A 24,576-nucleotide genomic window follows, 5' to 3' on the forward strand; every position below is an offset into this window, starting at 1 on the left:
CTTCCAGACAGATAACAATCGAGGAATTCTTATTATAATGGCAGGCACCTTCCCTAAAGCCAGTCAAAATTGAGTTGTGCTGTTATCAATATAATGACAGGCCCCTTTTCCTAATGCCAGTCAGCTTACTGCCACTCACACCGAGTTTTTGAGTTTCCATTATAATAGCAGGCCACTATGCCTAACGTCAAGCACATTTTAGAGGGTAAATTTGTTTATAATGGTGAGCACCCTAGCCTAATACCAAACACAATCAGGTAAAGGAATTTTGCCAGTCAAATCGAAAAGGAAAATATTCATTATAATGGTACACAGGAGTTGGAGAAAGACCCCATTCAAACTGCCAGTTAAAATTGATGTAGGGAGCACTAATTACAATAGCAGACACCCTCCTGCTGAGAGTCATTATCAATTTGTAAAATATTAATTATAAAGGCATGCACACCTTTTCTGATCATTACAAATCGACTTCAATGAATAAATACAGATCAACATACGAAAATATCTGCATTTTTACTTTCAAATGAAGATTAACTGCTCTAAAAGGTAGATCATATCGACAAAAGGCTTGTAGGCCTACGATAAGAGTCTAAATGGCTGGTCCTATGATATCTTCTTGTATCTCATCTATTTATGGGTAAGATTAAGTTAGAAAGGTTGAATACGGTGAAATTTTGGTGAGGTTTTCTCACAGTGAATTACTTTTCGGACACATATGTGACAGCTACAAACATAGAATTTGGTACACATATAGCTACTGCATGGGCCAATATTCACGTAGAAGTTGATGATCCTATCTTTCAGATAAGTGAATCAAACTACAATTATACGTGTAAAAGGTGCAAAAAATACGAACAATCCAGAAATAGAGCCAAATTTAATGTATAAGGGATAGAGATACACAAAAAGTCATAGGACCCGAAGTTGTAGATCACTCCAAATTGAACAGAGAATGTGTCATCCGTTTTGTGATACGACTTACCGTTTAGCCACCAAATACCTCAAGAGGAAGGTCTGCACCGTCTTTAAAATTGCCTCCATATTTCAATATTTTTGGGGGTAAAAAATAAACATTTTAAACATCTCGTAATTTTTCTGTCGGTTACAGGCTAAAAGCTATAATTTTGTTAAATTTCAACTTTCTAGCTCATCTGGCAGATTATGCCGCCGTCTTGATATGGGGAGGGGATAAAAATTAGGACTTTCAGGAAACTTTTAAGCCCATGAAGCCTATAGGTTATCGTTTAGGATAAATATATCCGACTGCATTATTATGATGAGCCCCAAATTTGAGACTCCCAGTGAGGCCCCTCAGAGTATTTTGAAAATTTTCTATTTTTCTAGGGATCCTGAAGTCATCAGCTTCTCTGGTACCAAGTTTTAAGTTTCTAGGATGCCTGGAAGTGCCTCATTAAGTCACGTCTATTTTAATTTGTATACCTTAACTTGTATATACAGTACAGTATACTACGTATATTGATCGTTCCAAACCGACTTCCATTTATTAATATAGGTTATATTTGACCCCCTTCCCCAGGGGTTCTAGGGGCGTCTTGCCCCCACAGTATATTTTCCAGATAGTAGGTAATATTTGTACACCTCCCACCCCAAGTGGGAGGTGGGAGTGACACTATTCATCTAAGCAACCCCGAAAAGTATGAATTCGACACTATTTTTGATTATTTTCATATATCACTAACACCTCGCCCCCCACCCCAAACGGGGGTGAAGTTGGACTAAAACATTCCGGAATGTCACTATTCACCTCAGCAACCGTGAAATCTATAGATTCGTCACTATTTTGGATTATTTTTATATATCACTCCCCCTCGGACCCCCCTCCTCCAAAGGGGGCTGAAGTTGGACTTTAAAAAATTTCTGGAGTGTTACTATTCATCTCAGTGATCCCGAAATCAATGGATTCGATGCTATTATCGATTATTTTTATATATCACTCCCCACTGGCCCCCCTTCACGAAGGGTGTTGACTTGGACTTTTAAAAACTCTGGCGTGTCACTATTCACGTCAGTGAACCCGAAAACTATGTATTCGACACTATTTTCTATTAATTTTATACATAACCCCCCCCCTCCCCCCTCGACCTCCACCCCTAAGGGTGCTAGGGATGGCTTACCCCACAGTGCTTGTCTCCAGATACTAAGTTATGAGTGTACCAAATTTGATTTTGCTCGAGTGGTTTAGGAGGAGATGTGTCATTTACACACAAACAAACATACAAACATTCATTTTTATATATATAGATGACATAGTCAATGACCGTCTTGCTCTTTCCATCCCAGCTGTAATGGGTAATCTTGTGACTGACTCTTTTGTTGAACCACTGTTTTTTACGATCAAGCAGTTTCTTATGCAGAAGTCTAGGAGATGTTCCCCTTCTTTATTCCTTCTCTCACAGCCATGTGTTCTCATCACCTTCTCATAGCCATTCCTGTCTGTTCCGAGCTGTGCGTTGAGGTCCCCGGTGATGATTGCCCTCCCTTCACTGATGGTCTCTTCTAGGTCTTCGAGAAACTTGTTCTTTTCATCTTGATTGCAACCCGTCTGAGGAGCATACACTTGAACCAGTGTCAGCTTCTCTTTCCCAAGGTGAACTGTTGCCTTTATAATCCTCTCATTAATGTTCTGAATCTCTATAATACCATCTAACCCTTTAGACAATATCAATCCCACTCCATTTCTCATCTTCCTGTTGTTACCATTCCAGTAGAGGGAATAGTTTTTTCTCAACTCTTTCTTCCCTTTACCTTTCCATTTAGTTTCACTCAGTCCTAGGATTGATATTTTCCTTCTCTCCACGATGCCCACTAACTCTTTACATTTCCCAGTCAAACTCAGTACAATGATTGTTCTTATCCGAGTGTGTTGTCTTCTCCGGGGTTGTTGCACAATCGCAAGGCTTGGTCTATCATCAGGCTGTAAAACCATCATGCCTGCCGTGGGTCTGCTGGTGCTGTTGGTGATTCCGAGTTCTTTGTTTGCATCCGAGGCTCGTATAAGTGTTGAAAGTGATTGCAGTTACTCTCCAACTGACTTGCTAGGCCTAACGTTAGAGAAGATTTTCTGTCAGGGTTATCTCCCTTAGCTTTTAGCAGTCCCCTACCACATCCGCAAGGCAGCAGCTTCCAGTTGAATTTATGTGTCATTTCCTACACAATGGCTTCAACAAGCCCCCGAAGGGTGAACTCCTCTGCCCATAGACATTGGTTCTCCCTTAGTTTGTCAGGTTTGGTAAGAGCCGCCCAACCCTCAACCAGACAGTCACAGGTACTGTCACATATGGTAGCAGGATGTACCTGAGATATTATGAGATTTAATTTCCACCGAAAGCGATACTCATATCTGTGGGCAAGTCATGCTCATGCTTAGCCATATTTGAGTAATGTGTAGGAAGACAAACAGCTGACTGGTGTTCAGCGTGCACACCGACGAATTTCATTGGATGCGACAGCAAACAGTTGTATGAAAGATACTTCTATCTCCATTTTCAAACTAATATTGAAACTTTAAACGATGTCTAGTTAAACATCGGTTAAACATTGTTTATGCAATGGAAAATCGTGCTCGATTTAGATGCTGTTTAGGTAGACATTGTCTAAAGCTTAAAACTAGTTATCATTTCTGCAATCAGCACACAGAGGCTGAAACGCTGAACGCTGAAAGGCATAACGGTCTATAATGATATAAAACAACTCAACCCTTTGCTGCAAACGCCAATGAAAATAATTTTCCCACCTGATGTGAAATGGGGGAACTCCGGTAAACACTGTTAAATTAAAGATGACGTGGAAGCCAACACTTTCAGCATAATGCACACACTGAAGAAATGGACACAGTGAAACGTTCTTACAGAATTAATTGAAAGTTTTGTATCCAGCAGGTCAATGGAAACTGTGACACGCAGACTAAGGGTGTGTTTACTGCGGGAGGTTCTTAAGGACTTCCGGTGAGTGTGGTTTATACCTTCTCGCTTTTAAGATTTTGTTTGGAAAGTATTTCAAGAATATACTGTTCAAGATACTGGAATCGAGTCTGCAAATATTTTAGTTTCTCAGTGTGGGTTACTGTAATCACGTCCTAGTTCGTGAACCATGGGCAATGGCTGAGTGGCCTCGTAAGTGTTCCTGAGAGTTGGGATACCAGTTGCTACGGAATGGGAGAAGGCATCTCGGACATATTCTGAGTCATGATGAAGCGACTTTTCATGTCAACGGGTCTGTAAACAGACATAATTGCAGAATTTGGGGATCAGAGCTGCCCTGAGTTCGTAGAGTATGAACGTGACATGCCAAAAGTGAATGTTTCGTGTGGTCTTATGCATGATAGAGTAATATGTTTTTCCTCAGTTAGATGACATTGAGGCGGAGAAGGGTTTAGTCTACTTCCAACAAGATGGGGCACCGCCACACTTCAGTTTGCGTGTGTGTGAGGCACTTAACGCTCGACTCGGCAACAGATGGATTGGAAGGGACCTATTTCATGGCCCCCAAGGAGCCCTGATATGACTCCGCTGGACTTTTTCTTCTGGGGGCATATCAAGAATATTGTGTATGCGGAGAAAATTCGTGATGTTGGCCATCTCAGGGAATGAATAATCAACTGTGTGGCAACCGTGCCCCCATACATGCTGGCCAGAACATGGGAAGAGGTGGAATACCGTTATGATGTGTGCCGTGCCACCAAAGGGGCTCATATTGAACTTTATTAAATTGTTAAAAAAACTTGAAAATGCAACTTTTCCAACCATGTATTAAACATTAATATAAGTTTTTTACTTCATTACAATAATTTGCCTCAAAACCCCGGAGTTCTTTTATGGAAACCCTGTATTATTGTGTTCACCCAGTGAAAGATTGTTAAGTTTGAAGTTCTAAAAGAAAAATATAACCTTTTACAATTTTAATTCAATTCTTGATACTGTAGGTAGAACCATTCACCCCGGCACCTTCTTTAACCTCTTTCTGCTCCACGGGTATCCCCGTAATAATAATAATAATAATAATAATAATAATAATAATAATAATAATAATAATAATAATAATAATAATAATAATAATAATAATAATAATAATACTGACAATAATGATAATAATGATTATGCAAATGTTAGTATCATAAACCGATGTCGTGATGTGAGATAGGTGTGATATGTGAAGTCATGGGTTCGGCCATGAGCAAAATACGTATTGATTTGAGGTTCTTTTAATCAAAGTTGAGGCGGTTTGATGAATGAGGAATTGACCTCAGTATTATTGTGTGTGTACCTCAGAACGAAGTGTCTTTAAAGAGACGGTTTGTTTGTCCATGAAAGGCGAAGTTAATGAGCGTCCTAGCAAGGGGAGGGACGCTCGACCTTGTGACAGATGTGGGTTTTTTTTTTTTTTGTGTGTGAGTCCGCCTCCAAGAAGGGGAAACCTTGGGCGAGAAGCAAGGCCTGACTGATGTGGCTAATAGTTGAAAATATTCAACACGGCAGAATATATGTTTGCTAATAAGCGACACGGCAATTGGTACTGATATTTGTTCTATTATTATTATTTATTTGAGTATAAATTAGCTAGGGTTTTCAGTGCCAAATGTTCATCTTTGGGGTTGTCAGATCAGTCCTGGCCCAAGGCAATGGTATTCCACAATGGTAAGATGAAGGAGGTGTGCCTCACGTGATTCTTGTATATAATGTGTGACTATTTTGATGCTTTGTGTAACATGAGGTGTATATTCCTGTGAGGGTTCGGTTCAAACCCGGGTGTTTGAGCCATGTCAATATAATTTAACGTATGGTATTCCATTGGGGAATAATTGTGTGTTTTTAGAATAGGCATCACTAAGACTTGTATGAGTGTCAATTTCATTTGTCTAATAATATGAGATAGCTTCAGTGTTTATGATAAATGTTTTCCGTTCACGTTGTGTCATGGCATCTCGCATCGCGACAGACAGTACTCCGATCTATCACACAAGACTAAGAGTCAATAAATAATCCACAACAGATGTAAAATCAATTATGTATTTCATTTGTGTATATATGCATCATTCCCATAACCATCAGGATTTAATAAACCGTTTGCATTAACTTAAATTTTATAGGAATGTGTTCTCATTATAGTTAGGTATGCCCCGTTTCTTCTACCCTGTATGCCGCTAAGTTAACCCGTAGAGCGGGGCTCGCGGCTCCAGCCGCACAACAAACAATGCGCTAGGGTGGGCGATGCGGCTCCAGACGCGTGACTGTTTTTTTTTCTTATCTTCAATATTAGGCGCGAGCCTTGAAACTTTCCTCACAAGCTTTGGAAGGTGCTGCCATCTCTACGATTTTTTTTTAACTACGTGGTAAGAACGATATTGCGACAAGGAATTCCCTTTCTATTTCGTTCGTTTTCTTCAATGCAAAAATCGCTTAAGCGCCACATCACATTCAGCCCGTGCATTGCTGCATTCATGAGTGGGCCACATGACTGGTCCTGCGCTGTACTAAGTTTGCAAAAAATAGAAGCTTCAATCTGTTCCTTTTGTATTTTTGAAATGTGTTAGAGTTTTATTTTATTTTATAGTGTATTACAGTATGTTTAAAAGGACGAGAGATATTCCAAGTGACTGTACTATTCGTGATATCCTTGAAAATAGCGAAGATGAAAGTTGTAGTGATTTCAGTTTGGAAAGTGACGATGAATCTCCGTTATTTGTAAATATTCCGGGAACTAGCTTTTCTAGTAGGATTCCAAGACACGTTCAATCGGTATGGAGTTCGAGTTCCAGTGAAAGAAGTGAAATTGAAACCGCTGTACAGGGTGAGTGGGATGTGTGGGGTTGTAAGCGAGCAAGATTTCCAACAAATTACAATGCTGGAATTCAGGGTGAACTTTTAGATAAGAAACAGCCCGAAGAAATTTACGAATTTTTTATAGATGACGTACTTTGTGAGCTTATTGCACAGCAAACAAATCTGTATGCTCAGCAAACAATTACCTCGAATTCTTTGATGGCAAAAGTGAAAAGAAGAAGTCGTGAGAGAGACTGGGTATCCACTAACAAAAATGAAATAAAACTTTTTTTAGGAATCTTATTACTGCAGGGTATTGTTCAGAAGCCGAAATTAGTCCATTACTTTTCTCGTAATAAACTGTTAGCTACTCCTGTATTTTATGAAATTATGTCTGAGAAACGATTTTTCCTTTTACTGAAATTTTTGCATTTTGCGGACAATGAAGATTATAATAGACAGGTTCAACCCAAATTGTATAAAGTGAAGCCAGTTTTAGATGACCTATTATCAAAATTCAGAACCGCATATACTCTAGACGATCGCCTATCTATCGATGAGAGCCTGTTATTGTGGAAAGGTAGACTGGGATGGAAGGTATACATACCGAAGAAAAGGTCGCGCTTTGGTATGGAATCTTATAAATTATGTGAAGCTAAATCTGGGTATGTGTGGAACCTCCTAAGGTACACGGGGAAGGAAACTGAACTGGTAAACGAAGTTTGTGGAATAGATATTTCTGAGTACACTAAGCCTACCAAAGTTGTATTTACACTGGCCGAAGGTCTCCTGAATAAGGGTTATCTAATAGCTGTGGATAATTACTACAGTAGTCCGGAGCTATTTGACCTGCTCAATGACCTTCAGACAGATGCTGTAGGCACCGTAAGACCGAAAAGAAAAAATCTCCCAAAAGATGTAATGGGGAAAAAACTAAAAAAGGAGGAAATTGCGTTTGCTTATCATAACAAACTCATTGCTCTCAAGTGGAGAAACAAGAGGGATGTGTATATGCTAAGTAGCATACATGATGCCAAAATGCACACTGTGAAAAACAGGAAAGGGGACACAGTAGAAAAGCCTGTCATGTGTATAGATTACAATGACTCAATGGGTGGGGTCGATTTATCTGATCAGTGTATGGTCCCGTACAGTACAGCCCGAAAGCGAATAAAGAAGTTCTACCAAAAGATTTTCAGGCACTTGCTGGACATAACAGTGTTCAATTCCTTCATTATATATCAAAAAATTAAAGGAAAATTCACTCACTTACAATTTTGTATGCATGTTATCCAGAAGCTTTTTGACAAGTATGATAATTCAACCACCGCTGAAGCCCAGCCAGTCAGATCAGTGGTATCACTATCAAATGACACTTCGGATCGATTCTCAGGAAGGCACTTCCCGGATTTCAATTTCCCCTCAAAGACGAAACCCATTGCAAGCAAGAGATGTGTTGCCTGCAATGCAAATAATAAAAGAAAGGAGACACAGCACTGCTGCAAAATCTGCGATGTTGCACAGTGCCCGGCTCCTTGCTTTGGAGTGTACCACACCGCTAAAATGTGAACTGAGAGGCGTCCATTGCCTGTATTGTGTATTGTGAATAGTGTTCATAGTTGTGCAAATTCGTGAGCGCGCGCGTGCGCGTGTGTGCGTGCGTGTAGACAGTGACAGTGACTGGGGAATAAAGAAAGTCGCAACAAAATGGTAGGGCCTACATTTGAACAGCGATTTTTTATTTATCTTTTAGGTGGCTAAAATACAATAAAAATTTTATTTTTCCCAAAATGTGGAGAAGCACTACCCCTAAGCCCCCCCCCCCCCATTATCACCACCACTGCGTGTGGATATATAGTGAAAGTCTCTGAGTGAAATTAGTGACTCGGCAGTTTCATATCCAGAACAAGAGACATATTCTCTGATCATTTTTATATTCTTCACTAGTGTAATAATAGTACAGTATAACAATATTTTATAGTGCTTGTGGGACTACAATGGTAGTTTGATTCGTAAATATTTACTGCTTATGTACAAGTTTCGGAAAGTAACTATTACAATGCCCATGAGAGAAAAAATGGAAATATGAGACTTATGCGTTTGTTGCACTAAAAAACGTCTTGCTTAAAAATCGTTCTTTATCGTGAATATGCGGTGCAGTATTGAAATTAATGTGTCTTATTGTCACAATATACAAGTAATATTAGACAGATACATGTCGGGTTGCATAATTCCAAGTATTTAAAAAAAAAATTATGATGAAAACACCTCCCCACCGTAGTGGGTAACGAGGAAGAGCTTGCTCCCCACTTAACGGGTTAATTTAAGATGTGCGCCTATTTGTTTTTACCCAGTAACGCCCTGTAGATTTCTCGCCGGAGCCTCTTAGGGTAGGGGGCGGGTACAATATATATTATTATAATCATATTACTAAAGAAATATATAAGGAACAAATAGTTGCAAAATAATATCTAACACTGTACATGTTACACTATGTCAATGGTCATAATTGCTATGATAAAACTTACCTTTTATAGTTAAACCTCTGAGCTTGGCATAATCATCCTTTGATAAATCGTATCTTTGCAAGTTTGGCTGGATGACTTTCCTGTATCTCTCCTTCATGGATTGCCAGGATCTCTCTGTAAAACATTGAGGAAATATCAGTTAGAAAGATTATAAAGGCAGCAAGCATGTACAGTATAAGAATTCAATTGAGAGTGGGGTCAGATCCAAATTTATGCAGTTATAAAAAGAAATATCTTGAGAAGACTGACAATCGTGATAAAAGCACCACCATCGCCAGTTAACATGACTGAACAATGTTTCCATTTCCATGTTAGCAATGCTCGGTGCTGATATGGACTAAGCAACAAAAGTCTAAATTATTAATATTTCTGTTAACATGACTGGTACGATAAAACTGTATGAGGCGTAAACAATCAGGAAATTGTATTCACTACAACATTTGTTATGTAGTATTTATCGACAGGACCACTATTAATAACAACGATATCTTAACATTAAATTTTAAGCCGTTTCCTAAATTATAATTTCACCCAGCGTGAATAAAATTATTTATAGCCTAGACTATATTGCCTTAATCGCCAACTTTATATGCTGATTTTCATTACATTCCGTTCAGCCATTTTCTCATGGCTCGGCGCTGATATGAACTAAGCATCTAAATTCGAAATTCATGATTATCTCTGTTATCATAGCCAGTACGTTAAAACTGTGTAAGACCTAAGTGATTGTAAATTGTATTATCTATAACTTTTGTTATGCAGTGTTTATTGATAGGATCAATACAAGGGGTACCCAACAAAAAAACAAACAAAAATTTTCTTTAAAGCTATATCTTTTCAAATTTTTTACAAAACAACCTTACCCCTTCAAAACACTCTCCATTACAACTAATACATTTGTCCCACCGGTGCTTCCACTGTTCGAAACATATTTTGTAGTTATCTTTGGAAATGGCTGACAGCTCCTCTCTCGTTTTCTTCTTGACCTCTTCAATGTTGTCAAATCGGTGTCCTTTCATGCCCCTTTTCATGTGTGGAAATAAGAAAAAGACACACGGAGTCAGGTCAGGTGAGTAAGGTGCGTGAGGCAGCGGAACCATGTCATTTTCAGCCAGAAACTGTCTAACGGAGATAGCTATATGTGCACGTGCATTGTCGTGGTGGAAGAACCAGTCTCCTGTCCGCCAAAAATCGGGTCTTTTTTTACAAACACTGTTGCACAATCTTCTTAAAACTTCCAAATAAAAGGTTTGATTGACAGTCTGACCTGGGGGAAGAAACTCTGAATAAACTACACCCTTGGCATCTAAAAAGCAAATCAGCATTGTTTTGATGTTTGATTTGACTTGACGACAGTTTTTTGGATGGGGCGACAATGACGTCCTCCATTGGCTTGACTGCTGCTTTGTTTCTGGGTCGTAACCACAGCACCATGACTAATCACCATTTAAATCCTCCTAGTCAATACAAACACCACTGCACAATCTTCTTAAAAGCTCCAAACAAAAGGTTTGATTGATGGTCTGACCTGGGGGAACAAGCTCTGAATGAACTATGCCCTTGGCATAAAAAAAGCAAATCAGCATTGTTTTGACGTTTGATTTGACAACATTTTTTTTGGACTACTACATATTGACTACGAGGATTAAAATAGTTTTGTACAATTTTGTAAGATGTTTCAACTCGACGTTCTTTTTGATTGTCAGTCAGAACCCGAGGAGCAAACTTGGCGGAAACCCTTTTCACACCCAAATCTTCTGTTAAAATTTGCTGAACTGAGCTCCAAGATAACCCACTTGTTACGGGGAACCGTGGTGGACAGAGGTGAAAGAAGGTGCGGGCATGAATGGGTCGATATACGGTAATCAGAAGATTAATTTAAAACTTTAAAATTATATCTACATTTCTTTCTCAGCTATCTTTTGGTTTCTTTTCAAAGTTAGACTTTACAATTTCAGGTACCAAAATTTTGCTTACAAGTTCGGTAACAACCTTTAGAAAATCAGAACAATCAACTATTAACACATTAGCCAACCTGAGCTTGCAGCTCCCTAAATATTCATTCTCCAAGAGCAATGCAGCTCCCTATAAGAACAGTCAAGGAAACGAACCTCCCAAATTCTTTTACATCACCAGGAGACAGAGTATTCAAAATACAAACTCTCCAAACATTACAACATTACAGCCTTCCAAAGGCATCATTCAATATATACACTAACACATCTACATGAATAGAAAGAGAATCTATGCTCTATAAAATTTACACTTAGGAATCCATTTCCAGAAATTTCCAGGACCGACCGACCAATCAATCACTACTTATCTGCATTTAGGGCAGTTGCCCAGGTGGTAGATTCCCTATCTATTGTTTTCCTAGCCTTTTCTTAAATGATTGCAAAGAAATTGGAAATTTATCGAATATCTCCCTTGGTAAGTTATTCCAATCCCTAACTCCTCTTCCTATAAACAAATATTTGCCCCAATTTGTCTTCTTGAATTCCAATTTCCTACTTTTAAAGACACCACTCAAACTTATTCGTCTACTGATGTCATTCCACGCCATCTCTCCACTGACAGCTTAGCAAGTTATGAATCTCATTAATAGAGCCGTATTGAAATTCAGAATAAGAAGTTGATACATTAACAAAAACCACCTTTCTAATACATAGCAATCCTTTATATTTAGGATAAAACCATTAACAGATATTAAAATTAGGACATGTTTTGCTCATACTTTGTGAGCATCATCAGCCAGAATAACCTAATTCAAGGTAGGTCAGGGCCCTGATTCCAGTACATATAACGTAAAACGTCTAATAATACAACAATAAAACTAATTACAACAGTTTAAAAATGATCAGTAAGAATATTTATTTATTTTTTATTTATTATGCCTTTGTAGGTGGCGAAGTTAGGGCTCTTGGCCCTCTCTTACACTTAACCACTGTAGTGATACAGTTTGAGTACATCATATTATACAGTAAATAATAACCTACACAAAAATACATTACACTTTTTTAACTCACATTCATTCGATCTTCCAGTCATACAAGTTAGTCAGCTGCATTTAGCAGGTAGTCTCGGCAAGCAGACTTGAATTTAGGTAATGAGGTGGAATGTCTGACACTGACTGGCAGGGAATTCCAAAGTCTAGAACCCGCCACAACAAAGGAATTGTTGTACATAGAGGATCGGTGGACAGGAATAGAAAGGGAGGAACCAGAGCGGGTATTACTGCTGTGAAAGGAGGACAAATACTTAAGCTGGGAAGAAATGTATAGTGGTCTGTCTTCAGAGAGCAGTCTGTATATCTGTATCAGTATGTGATACGTTCGTCGTTTGTCAGGTTTCAGCCATGAAATAGTGTGATAGTATGGGGTGACATGCGTATCATAACTCAGACTGTATATAAATCTAAGGCAACAATTAAAGTTTCAAAGTCTGCTCTTTTGTTGCGTCTACCAGAATGACGTCACAGTAGTCGAGGACGGGAAGCACTAGCGTTTGCAAGAGTTTGACTCTCACATTACAAGGTAGAATATCGCTGTTTCTTTTAACCGAATGGAGTATCAAAAATATTTTTTTACACACATTCTTAATATATTCAGTCCAATTTAATGTTTCGTTCACTGTCACTCCAAGATTTCTCACAGTTTGGCTGAATGGAATAACTCTACCATTCAGTATAACTGGAGGAATAGTTTCGTACCGTAGTGTGGCCAACAATTTTTGAGAGCCAATAATGATTGCTTGTGTCTTGCAGGGGTTAAGAAGGAAGGAATTTTTCAAGGAGTAAGCATTAAGTCGCTGAAGGTCAGCATTGATGTCTGTTATGGCATGAGGCAAGTCAGAGGTCTTACAGTGACAATAAATTTGTAAGTCGTCCGCATAAAGATGGTAGCTACAATTCTTTAAATTAGATAAATGTCGTTTATGTACAAAATAAAGAGCAATGGGCCTAAAACACTACCCTGCGGCGTGTCTTCCTTCCTGGTTAGCCAGTGAGAGGTTTGATCAAGGGTTATGATTCGTTGCGCACGATTTTTGAGGTACGATGAAAAAAAATTAATAGTTCGTTGATCGAAGTAGTAAGATTGCATCTTATTTAGTAGAGTCTGGATATTTATAGTATCAAATGCGCTACTGAAATCGAGGAGAGTAAGTACTGTCAGCAGTCTTTGGTCCATTGCGTGTCGTATGTCATCAGTCACTTTAAGCAGGGCAGTTGCTGTGCTGTGTCCCTTCTTGAAGCCAGATTGCAATTGGTCTAGCAGAGAATGGTTGTTTAGGTATTCCAACACCTGCTCAAGAACCAGATGCTCGAGTGCTTTGGAAATCGCAGGTAAGATGGAAATTAGTCTGTAGTCGGATGGTAGGGAGGGGTCAGGCTCCTTAGACACAGGGATAACATTGGCTAGTTTCCATAGTGAAGGAAAGGTTCCATTTTTAAGGCAGTAGTTAAAAATGTGGGTAATAATTGGTAAAACAGCACCAATAATGTTGTGTAAGAAAGTTATAGGGATATCATCCACTCCTCTAGCTTTTGATTTGATAGAATATAATACCTTTTTAACTTTATTAGCAGTAACAGGGCGAAATGTAAAATGTTCTTGGTCAGGTAAAGGGTTCATAACGGAGTCGGGTACTGAGTTTGGGGAATTTAGTACATTAGGTGGTGTTCTTTCTTCAGTAAAAAATTCATTTAACTTATCGAGTGGTATGTCTGGCACATGACGTTGTTGCTGAGGTTTCCCTATGCCTAGGGAACGAAGTGTGTTCCAAGCACTGCTAGAATTCATGTTTGCAGTCATGTTTTGCAAGTGAGTAAATTTACGGTTTCTAACGAACTGTTTAACTCTATTTCTAAGGACCCGATAATTTTCGAAGTCACTTTGGTCACGAGTTCGTTTAAAGCGGCGGTAAAGTGCACCGCGGTGGGCCATCATGTTTTAAATTTCATTATTTAGCCAGGGACAAGATAGGCGAGTAACTTTTATCTGTCGCTTAGGGGCGTGTTTATCGTACAGAGTGACTACAAGGGAGTTAAACTTGTCTACTTTCGCGTCTATATCATCCAATAAGAGTATGTCATTCCAGGGTAGATTGTAAGCGTCATGTCTTAACTCGTCCATATCAATGTCTTTTGTGTTTCTGTAAATAACATACTTAGGTTTATATTTTGGCATTCGAAGGGAGTAGGATAGGTAGATAAGGTCATGAGTGGAGATGGCTGGGACTGGTAACTGGCCATGAGTTATAACTTTGTTTGGTTTATTTGTCACAATGTGGTCAATGAGCGTGTGTGTTTTGTAGTTTTCTGTGTAAATGTAATTAGTAGGCTCTAAATGGAGGATGGTCATATCACAGGAAGAAAACATGTCAATAAATTGTTTAGTTTCGTGCGTTTTAGTAAGTAGGTTAATGTTGAAGTCACCTATGGCAATAATATGCTCGTAACTAGGCAGTAGGTCAAGTAAACGAACTTCGAATTCAGTCATATTTGTTATTTTGGGCGGCTTGTATACAATAACTATAAGGAGTTTCTGTTGGTTAATAATGACTTCAACAAACATGAATTCTGGCCCTAGCTGTGCATTGTTAGATACACATATCACCCGGCTTTTTAAGTCGTTTCTACAGTACAAGGCCACCCCACCTCCTCTTCTGCCATCGGATCTATCATGCCGTAAGAGGGAATACCGGTCAAGTTGTACCATACCAGAGGGTATGCTCGGTGTAAGCCAGCTTTCGCTAATAGCAAAAATATGGATATTATTTTCCCTCACTATGGCTTGAACTTCTTCGAAGTGCGCTACCAAGGAGAGTGCGTTGACATGGCAGCACTGTAAATAGTTGGTAGAGGGAGATAATGCCTGTTTGAGGAGTAACCCGGTGGTGAGAGGTGACGGGGTGATAGGGGGGTAGTTGGCAAGGTCAGTGTCAGGTGCAGAGCTCTGGATCAGCTGAATAACGGAATGTTGATGAAATAGTATAACAGTAATATCATGCAACTTACCTATTAAAATAGTGACCATTAAAATAGCTTGAAGTGTACGTGAATGATAAGAAATGTTATTGGTATCTTGCTGTGAATGATTATTCATATGGAACGATAAACGTAATCCTCACACGATGGCATTAAACTGTTTATAGTTATAAACACTTTTACACCATAAGAGTGAACTATTGTGGACTGCTATCTTGTTACAGATGTCTTAAGATCACATGTGTTGGTTGAAAAACGAATTGTATGGATGGATAAAACATCCCCTGGTTAGCGTGAAACGGCTTTAAGAGACTTCCTCATGTTATATTTCATCGTAGTGTTATTCAATATATACTGTCACTGATCTTTGAACGGGGGACTAAAAGATCTCATAGATGAAAAACATGAAACAGGTGAGCCCTGAAAAAAGAGAAGAGAATATGTAAGTGTCAGTTGCTAGGATTTAAAATACGTCCCGCTGTGGGGAAATACTTAAAGAAGGCGCTTACCCTTGTGTTGGTTGAGGAGTAAATGGTCCCTTAGTTGTTTATGAAGGTTTGATGGTCACTAACTTGTTGCTCCGTGTGTTGTACGAATATGGTCGTAGAGGTGGGGAAGATGGCAGAAGGGGAAAGGAGGGCGGGGCGCCGCATGAATTGTTAGCTGAGAGAGGGGATGCAGTGCGATGGGGCGAAATAGGTGCAGCTCTTGTTACTATCAGTGGATTGAAAGCATGCTTATAGTGGAAGATTTTCATGAAATTGTTGGCAATGATACCGAAATATCATTTAAATTTCTATTTTTATTAAAATGATGGTCCAAGGAAATGTAAGCGTTTTCATACCCGGTATTTTAGTATTTGCATACCTTGATCGATAGTACTGAAAGTATGCCCCGTTTCCCTCTTATGGATACTCATGGCGGAATGTTTTCTGTGCTTGGCTGCGTTTTAATTAGAGACGAGAATTATAGGCACTAAAAACAGTTTAAAATAGGCAGGCGTATAGGCTCTTAAATGAGCCAAAATAGGCATGTAAATAGGCACTAACGTGTAAAATAGGCAACAAAATAGGCATGAAAAATACTTATAATTCAATAACACGCTCAATTACTATAAAAGTAATTTACAACAAGCAACGTTTCAATGTTTTCCGGTAACAATCTTGTTCTCCAGTCGGGCAGAATGTTTTGTACTGAACATCTCTCAACATCACAGGAAGTGATTGGACAAAACTTCAATGAAGCCACTTCATCCGGTTTTAGTTCAACTGCTTCATGTACCTCACTTCGTAGCACCCTGGCTACTTTTACGGTCGTTTTCCATCCTGAATTCTGCTGCAGGACTCTTATGGAACTTTTTGCCGACAGCGGCTAACTTCCCAGAGGTTCGGTCAAAATTTCTCCTGACTTCTTCCACAAACCTAAATGACTCCACCGGGGGAAAGCCACTCGTCTCCTACTCGGTGATTGCTCCTGGCAGTTTGTTGAAGTCTGAAGATGCTCCAGTTTATGGAGGGGGGATATTAGCTCCCATCATTGCAGTGCACAGGTCTATAGAAAATTGTTGTTGGTCGCTGTTCAAAGTGGACTGGTAGAAAAGCTGCGATGACACAGTTTTCTGTACTTGTGTCAAATGCATCGCAGTATTTCTATGTTGATCTATATGGTATTTTTTCACATTTGATCTGAAAAATAATAAAATTTACTTAAATTACAATGTTCTTATATTCCTACATCTGGGCTAATTAGCAATAATACTTAGTATAAACATAATAATGGCGTACGGCCTCCGGAGAGGCCTGGTGCGGGTCTTTTTCTCGTAGGTGGCCTATTAGGCGACCTGCATGCCTGAAGATGAGGGCCCTACCTAGGATGATTTCTAATGTTGAAAACGCCACACACACCCAGCCCCAGAGCCATTGGAATTAACCAATTAAGGTTAAAATCACCGACCCGACATCGAACCCGGGGCCCTGTGAACCAAATGACAGTACGCTGACCATCCAGCCAATGAGTCGGACAGTATAAACATGCATTAGTTTCATTAAAAGAAGAGAAGGACTATTAGAGGTGATGTTTCTAGAAGTACAAAACTTTAAAGAAGGACAAGAGAATTCGTAATTTACATGGAAATATGTCCTCAAAAATGTTCAGTTATAATCTGGCAGTTTCCTGTCGAGTTCACCGGGTGAAAAAATCATGAAAATGACGCGAAACGATACCTGAGTAGCGTAGAGGAGAGATCCTTCCTATATGTTTGCCAGAAACTCACCAAGCTGTCTCTAGCAGTATTCTTACTTATATAGAAGAATTAAAACGGAGGCACTATAAATCTCAGATCTGTGAACATTTTATATGTTGCTATTCGCCTGCTTTGGTCAGCCGGGTCAGCTATCATGAAGACTATTTTCTGTTGCCTGCAGTAGATCCTGCATCATGTGTGCCCACAAGGCTGCCACCCTCGTTGAAAATTAGAAAACCGCGTGATTTGAAATTGTCGTGGCTTGCGCCCATAAACTTACTTTTTGTCACAATTTAGCAAAACTCTATCTTGTAAAGATAGTCTTTGCAGCCTTGTTAAACACGCTGTGACATCGTCCAAGCCGTGCCATCTTGTATGCCTAGCCTCTGTGACATGGTCCTAGCTGCACCACATTCGATCTTCAACCTATGTTTCGCGAAGGCATAGCGGAAGCGTAATGGAGTTTACTAGAGCCTACACATAGCGCTGGTGAAAGTTACTCACGATTTTTAAATATTACAATTCAGTTGTAGTCCACTTCTGTGGTGTAGTGGTTAGCGTGATTAGCCGCCACCAACGTAGGCCCGGGTTCGATTCCTGGCTCTGCCACGAAATTTGAAAAGTGGGACGAGAGCTGGAACGGGGTCCACTAAGCCTTGGGAGGTCAACTGAGTAGAGGCGGGTTCGACTCCCACATCACCGGGCGAGTTGGCCGTGCGGTTAGGGGCGCGCAGCTATGAGCTTGCATCTGGGAGATAGTGGGTTCGAATCCCACTGTCGGCAGCCCTGAAGATGGTTTTCCGTGGTTTCCCATATTCACACCAGTCAAATGCTGGGGCTGTACCTTAATTAAGGCCACGGCCGCTTTCTTTCAACACCTAGACTTTTACTATCCCATCATCGCCATAAGACCTATCTGTGTTGGTGCGATGTATGTAAAGCCGCTAGGAAAAAAAAAAAAAAACACCTTAGCCATCCTCGAAGTGGTTTTCTGTGGTTTCCCACTTCTCCTCAGGAAAATACCGGGATGGTACCTAACTTAAATACGCAGCCACTTCCTTCCCTCTTCTTTACCTGTCCTTTCCAATCTTCCCATGCCTGTTCAGCATAGAAGGTAGGGCTGTCCGGGAAAGGTACTAGTCCTCCTCCCAGGTTGTATTCCCCAACCCAAAGTCTCACGCTCCAGGACACTGCCCTTGACACGGTAGAGGTGGGATCCTTCGCTGAGTCCGAGAGAAAAACCTACCCTGGAGGGTAAACAGATTAAGAAATAAAGAAAGAAAGACAGAAAGAAATTATTTCAGTTGTAAATCTCTATTTTCGCGGGAACTGAAACAGTGTTCAAATTACCGATCTTTAATTTTCATCCACTCTGTGACAAGAGATCATCGGCGTTCTAACTCCTCGTTCAGTAATAAAATGATTATTTACATTTTAACAATATAAATTATTGAAAGTTCATGACTAATACAGCAATGCAACAATATAACTTTCCACAGTATGTAAATTAATAAGCCTATAAATGCTACAATGAAATGCGATCGTAGTTCAGTCACAAAAAAAGATAAAAGGAACAAACGAACTTACAAAGCTTGCCAGAAGACTACCTTTCCATCCGTAGTGAAATTGGGATCCCCTGTGATCCACCGCTTCCGCCAGTAGGACTTCGACGATTTTTCTTTGCAATTACATTTTTTTACGTCACACCGACACAGATAGGTTTTATGGGGACAATGGGATGGGAAAGGCCTAGGAGTGGGAAGGAAGCGACCATAGCCTTAATCAAGGTACAGCCCCAGCATTTGCTTGGTGTGAAAATGACAACCCACGGAGAACTGTCTTGAGGGCTGCCGACAATGGGGCTCGAACCCACTATCTCCCGGATGCAAGCTCACAGTTACGCAGCCCTAAGGGCACATCCAACTCGCCCGATGATTTTTCTTCGGGCATTGCCACAGACACCCTTCGTCTTCACAATAAATCACAACACGTTCTGAAGATAAAGCATACGCGTACAACAGTTCACATCGAGGAGGAGGTATAAGGGTTCGACGTTGACTGGTTCTCGAATATGTCTGTGAAGGTTGGAGGGGTTGAAGGCTTCGAGGTCAAATTGTTCCTTGTTTCACCTGACAGAAATTTCCCAAGTACTATTTCTGGTGACTTCCAAGAATTCCCATTTTTGTTCGTGGGGTAAACAGATCTTGAGAAATGGGAAGATAATACTGTCGAGCATACCAGTTACAATATAATGCACAGGAAGAAAATCGGCTTCTTTAAAATACATTAAAAAGGCATCAAATAGGCAATTATACTCCAAATAGGCACTAACCCCTGAAATAGGCATTTATAGGCACAATAAAACCAACTAAATCTAGCTTAAAGGAACCTAAAACGGATTTATATCTCAAAAGCCTACGTTTCTGAACACAGGAATAAAATAGGCAAATAGGCAAATTCCCGTCTCTAGTTATAATGTTCTAGATACCTTATTCTAAAGCTGCGGCCGGTCTGTCCGACATAATAAAAATTGCACTGTGTGCATCTGAATCTATATATTCCCGAGTATGGGAATCTGTCGTAAATTGTATTAATGGAGTTGGAATTGAAAATTTTGTTGCGGTTGGTATTACGGGTCCAGTATGCAATGTTAATATTGTGCTTTCTTAATGGTTTAGTGATATTGTAAATAGCTGGATTAGTGAACGTAAAAATGGCAAAAATTTTGTTGTTGTTGTTGTTGTTTTTTTCAGGGATTAATGTAGTTTTATTCTTTGACTTAATTTTACCTATGATTTTGGTGATCATATTAGGTTTAAATCCGTTCAGCATGGCTAATTCTTTGATGAAACATAGTTCTTTTTTTTCGATTGGCGTAAGAAAGAGGAATGTTCAAGGCCCTGTAAACCAAGCTGTAAAATGTTGCCTGCTTGTGAAAGTGGGGGTGCAATGATTAGTATTTTATTGTTAAAGGAGCGGCAGATGGTTTCCTGTAAATTTGATAAATGAACTTTCCGTTATCTCCAGTCAAAGTTAAATCTAAAAAGATTAAGGAGTTATTGACCTTGTCCTCCTTAGTAAACTTAATATTGTTATTAAGATTGTTGAGGAACATGAGTACGTTTTCGCTACTGTTCAATTGTCTATCTATGATCACGAACGTGTCATCCACAAATCTTAGCTAGAGTTGTAAGCCGTTAATTTTATTGATTATTGAATTGGTCTCCAAATCATTCATGAAGATGTTAGCGAGAATGCCGGAGATTGGGTCGCCCATTGCCAGTCCCTTTTGATGGTATATTTTATTACTGAAAGTGAAATAATTATTGTTAAGTACAAATTTCAATAAATTAATGAAATCGTCTATTTCGCAACTGCTTAGAGTATTGTGTTTCATAAGGTTAGTTCTTACGATGTTAACTGTGTCATCTAGGGGTATGTTCGAATACATGTTAGTGATATCATATGATACCATAACGTGTCTGTCTGTTAATTTAAACGTAGACAATATGTCGAAACTGGTCCCAAGTTGAATAAAAGTTATTAGCAACATCAACACGTAATTAGTATTGAATAGGTGGAACCTAATAGATATCTCATCTCTGTGATCTCAGTTCAATACGGAAACATCAATGAAGTTCATATCTTTGACACATTCGTACAACACACTGTACCATTTCATTGCCCTGATTATTTTGAAACGAGGTGTTAAAATCGTTATTTTGCCGTGAATAATGATGAAGTGCCTGAAAACATGAGGCAGAAAACACGAATTATAACATACAGACATGTGGAATCAAAGAGGCCGTAAATATGAAGTGAGAAAGTACAGACCAACAGAATCCAAGTGGCCATGATTTAGATAAATGCAGTGATTATAAATTGTTAAAACCAACAGTAGGAACATATAAGTTAAAAACTTCATCATTGATCCGTATTGAACTAATAATTACATTGCTAAAAGGAGAAAGATCCACCTATTCAATACAATAATAAATTGTTGCACAAATTAATGTTGCAACATGTTTAATATGTTTTGGGACCAGTTTCGACATATATCCATGTCATCATCAGCCGATACAAAAATGGCAAGAAGTCAACACACAAAAAACATTAAAGGGTAATTGTAACGCTTATGACACATTCTTGAAGAATTAATCATTAAGTTCATGTAGCACTTTTCAGTGAAGATAATTTTTTGTGTGTGTAGATATCTTAGGTTCTTGAGCACTCTTGCTGTAGATCTTGAGGTTAAAAAAGGATGCAGCTAACCAGGCGATGTTTTATCCATCCATACAATTCATTTTTCAACCAACGCATGTGATCTTAAGACATCTGTAACAAGATAGCAGTCCACTATAGTTCACTCTTATCGTGTAAAAGTGTTCACAACTATAAACAGTTTAATGCCATCATCTGAGGATTACGTTTATCGTTCCGTACGAATAATCATTCACAGCAACATACCAATAACATTTCTTATCATTCACGTACACTTCAAGCTATTTTAATGGTCACTAAATGTTTTAATAGACATATTATATTCTTATTGATCATTTTTAAATTGTTGTAATTAGTTTTATCGTTGCATTATTAGATGTTTTTATGTTATATGTACTGGCATCAGGGCCCTGACCTACCTTGAATTAGATTATTCTGGCTGACAATGCTAACAAAGTATGAGCGAAACATGTCCTAATTTTAATATCTGTTAATGGTTTTATCATAAATATAAAGGACTGCTACGTATTGGAAAGGTGGTTTTTATTAATGTATCAACTTCTTACATACCACTTAGTCGAGCAGCTCGTCTCCTCTTTCCCAAGTCTTCCCAGCCCAAACTTTGCAACATTTTTGTAATGCTACTCTTTTGTCGGAAATCACCCAGAACAAATTGAGCTGCTTTTCTTTGGATTTTTTCCAGTTCTAGAATCGAGTAATCCTGGTGGAGGTCTCATACACTGGAACCATACTCTAGTTGGGGTCTTACCAGAGACTTATATGCCCTCTCCTTTACATCCTTACTACAACCCCTAAATACCCTCATAACCATGTGCAGAGATCTGTACCCTTTATTTACAATCATATTTATGTGATTACCCCAATGAAGAACTTTCCTTATATTAAGATCTAGGTAATTACAATGATCCCCAAAGGAAACTTTCACCCCATCAATGCAGTAATTAAAACTGAGAGGACTTTTCCTATTTGTGAAACTCACAACCTGACTTTTATCCCTATTTATCATCATACCATTGCCTACTGTCCATCTCACAACATTATCGAGGTCATTTTGCAATTGATCATAATCTTGTAACTTATTTATTACTCTGTACAGAATAACATCATCTGCAAAATGCCTTATCTCTGATTCCAATTCTTTACACATATCACTGATAAATGTAAGAAAACATAAAGATCCAATAATACTGCCTTGAGGAATTCCCCCCTTAATTATTACTAGGACAGATAAAGCTTCGCCTACTCTAATTCTCTGAGTTCTATTTTTTAGAAACTTAGCCACCCATTCAGTCACCCTTTTGTCAAGTCCAACTGCACTCATTTTGCCAGTAGTCTTCCATGATCTACCCTATCAAATGCCTGAGATAGGTCAATCGCGATACAGTCCATATGACCTCCTGAATCCAGGATATCTGCTATATCTTGCTGGAATCCTACAAGCTGAGCTTCAGTGGAATAACCTTTTAACCTTTCCTAAACCTAAACTGCCTTCTATCACACCAGTTATTAATTTTGCAAACATGTCTAATATAATCAGAAAGAATGCTTTCCCAAAGCTTACATGCAATGCATGTCAAACTGACTGGCCTGTAATTTTCAGCTTTATGTCTATCACCCTTTCCTTTATACATAGGGGCTACTATAGCAACTCTCCATTCATTTGGTATAGCTCCTTCATGCAAACAATTATCAAATAAGTACTTCAGATATGGTACTATATCCCAACCCATTGTCTTTAGTATATCCCCCAAAACCTTATCAATCCCAGCTGGTTTTCTAGCTTTCAACTTTTGTAGCTTACTGTGAATGCCAGTGTTGTCATAGGTAAATTTTAATACTTCTTTAGCATTAATCACCTCCTCTATCTGGACATTATCCATGTAACCAACAATCTTTACATACTTCTGACTGAATACTTCTGCCTTTTGAAGATCCTCGCACACACACTCCCCTTGTTCATTAATGATTCCTGGAATATCCTTCTTGGAACCTGTTTGTGTTTGTGCCTTAAAGTACCTATACATACTTTTCCATTTTTCACTAAAATTTGTATGACCACAATTATGCTTGCCATCGTGTTATCCTTAGCTGTCTTCTTTGCTAGATTCAATTTCCTAGTAAGGTCCTTCAATTTCTCCTTACTTCCACTGTCTCCATGTTCAGCAGTCTAACATCTTTACACAAAAGGAATGAAATAGAATATCACAGGGGTATCGAACACCCATTCTACCGCGCCTTTGTGGAAAACAACAGGTTAACGTTACTGGGCCAAAAATCAAAATGATCTGAAGGCGGACACTTGCACTCCTTGAAATTTGCAATTAAAAGTTTAAAACCCTATTTGGGCTTCTGGCCCGAAGTTACAGAGGCTGAGCCTAAACTACCGAGGTGACTAGATAGAGAGAATATTTAAAATTACAAGGATTTCAAACTAAAAAAGTTACAAAATCATAGTCACCTCAAAATCAAGTTGACAGAGAACGCGAGATGGTATCACTCCCTCTATTCCCTGATTTTGGCTAAGTTCTTCTGATGTTTGAAAGTTACATTTTAGAAAATTAAAGTTGGAAACCTTCCCCTCGGCCTAACTGTCAAAGACTATCACTTAGTTAGGACTGCCATTACCTTCATCTGATGGACTACTCGGTGATGGACGAAGCTCCCCGCCTCCTTTAAAAACACACACACTAGACTGGAGTGATGAATAAGACCACTTGTCGAAAAATGTGCCAGCTTTTATACCTGAGAGGAAAGATCCAGAAAACTCTGGGCTAAGGCCCAACACAACCCCTATTTTGA

General features: G+C 39.1%; 1 protein-coding gene across 1 annotated transcript in view; it reads right to left on the reverse strand.

Moving 5' to 3' along the window:
* Positions 1-24,576, reverse strand: part of LOC136865972 (serine-rich adhesin for platelets) — a 211,432-nt gene that overhangs the window by 48,909 nt on the left and 137,947 nt on the right. The window contains exon 8 of the mRNA XM_067142550.2: positions 9,308-9,421. Within this exon, the coding sequence (XP_066998651.2) occupies positions 9,308-9,421 (114 nt within the window). The remainder of the gene's footprint in view (positions 1-9,307; positions 9,422-24,576) is intronic.

This window comes from Anabrus simplex, chromosome 3 (assembly GCF_040414725.1).
Source record: "Anabrus simplex isolate iqAnaSimp1 chromosome 3, ASM4041472v1, whole genome shotgun sequence".
In the NCBI taxonomy this organism is placed as follows: Eukaryota; Metazoa; Arthropoda; class Insecta; order Orthoptera; family Tettigoniidae; genus Anabrus; species Anabrus simplex.